This window comes from Galeopterus variegatus, unplaced genomic scaffold (genome assembly GCF_000696425.1).
Source record: "Galeopterus variegatus unplaced genomic scaffold, G_variegatus-3.0.2 Scaffold108, whole genome shotgun sequence".
NCBI classification, from domain to species: domain Eukaryota; kingdom Metazoa; phylum Chordata; class Mammalia; order Dermoptera; family Cynocephalidae; genus Galeopterus; species Galeopterus variegatus.
In genome coordinates this window covers 997,006-997,950 of record NW_007726219.1, presented here as the reverse complement: position 1 = coordinate 997,950, position 945 = coordinate 997,006, and the positions used below count along the sequence as shown (strand labels likewise).

General features: G+C 45.1%; 1 protein-coding gene across 1 annotated transcript in view; it reads left to right on the top strand.

Moving 5' to 3' along the window:
* The window catches only part of MLPH (melanophilin), a 53,024-nt gene that overhangs the window by 29,108 nt on the left and 22,971 nt on the right, over positions 1-945 (top strand). The window contains exon 7 of the mRNA XM_008586091.1: positions 215-354. Within this exon, the coding sequence (XP_008584313.1) occupies positions 215-354 (140 nt within the window). The remainder of the gene's footprint in view (positions 1-214; positions 355-945) is intronic.

The following is a 945-nucleotide window of genomic DNA, read 5'->3' as shown; positions in this document are numbered from 1 at the left end:
AGGCAGGGCCTCTGTTTCCCTGAAGACCTTTGTGTGGGGACATGGAATCTGCTCCATTCTTATTATGACTTCAGAATCTCAGCCTCCAAACATCAAAAGAATTTAATTATGTCTTCGTTGTCTTTGGTCTCTCAATTTTCTCCATTGGACAAAACACGTCCATTGGCTTCCACCTTTTCCCTCCAAATAAGTCAAACCTGCTCTTACTCCAAAGGGCCGAAGGTCACCAGGAATGAGCAGCTCCCCTCCCAGTACCTGGCCGACGTGGACACTTCTGATGAGGAAAGCGTCCAGGCTCACAGGGCAGCCTCTCACCACTCCAAACGGAAGGGCAGGACATCGTCAGAGAGTCAGGTAACGCAGGCACAAAATAATTCAGTCTTGGTTCTTCTTTCAGTGGAGACTTTTTACCTTCACCCTGAGTCATCTTAGAGAAGTTAAAGCTTTCAATATCTCCAAACTATAAAATTGCACAAGCCTACTTAATGGGGTTATGTCATCAAAATATATTTTTTCATTGAAGTGAATTCACATAGTACAAAATTAATCCTTTTAGTATGGAGGTTTCTCAAAAAATTAAAAATAGAGTTACTGTATGATCCAGCAATTTCCCTTCTTGGTACATAACCAAAAGAATTGAAAGCGGGGACCCCGAGATGTCTGCACACCCATGTTCACGGCAGCGTGGCTCACAACAGCTGACATGAGGAAGCAGCCCCAGGGTCCACTGCCAGATGCATGGATGAACAAAACGTGGTATGAGGGCACTTCGGAGAGTTGATGGAAAGATTCCTATTATCTTTGAAGTCTATTTTTTCCACGAATTTTTTGAAGTACCCTCATACAATAGAATATTATACAGCCTTAAAAAGGAAGGAAGTTCTGGGCCGGCCCGGTGGCACACTGGATAAGTGCGCCGCTTGGGAAGCGCGGCGGCACTCCCGC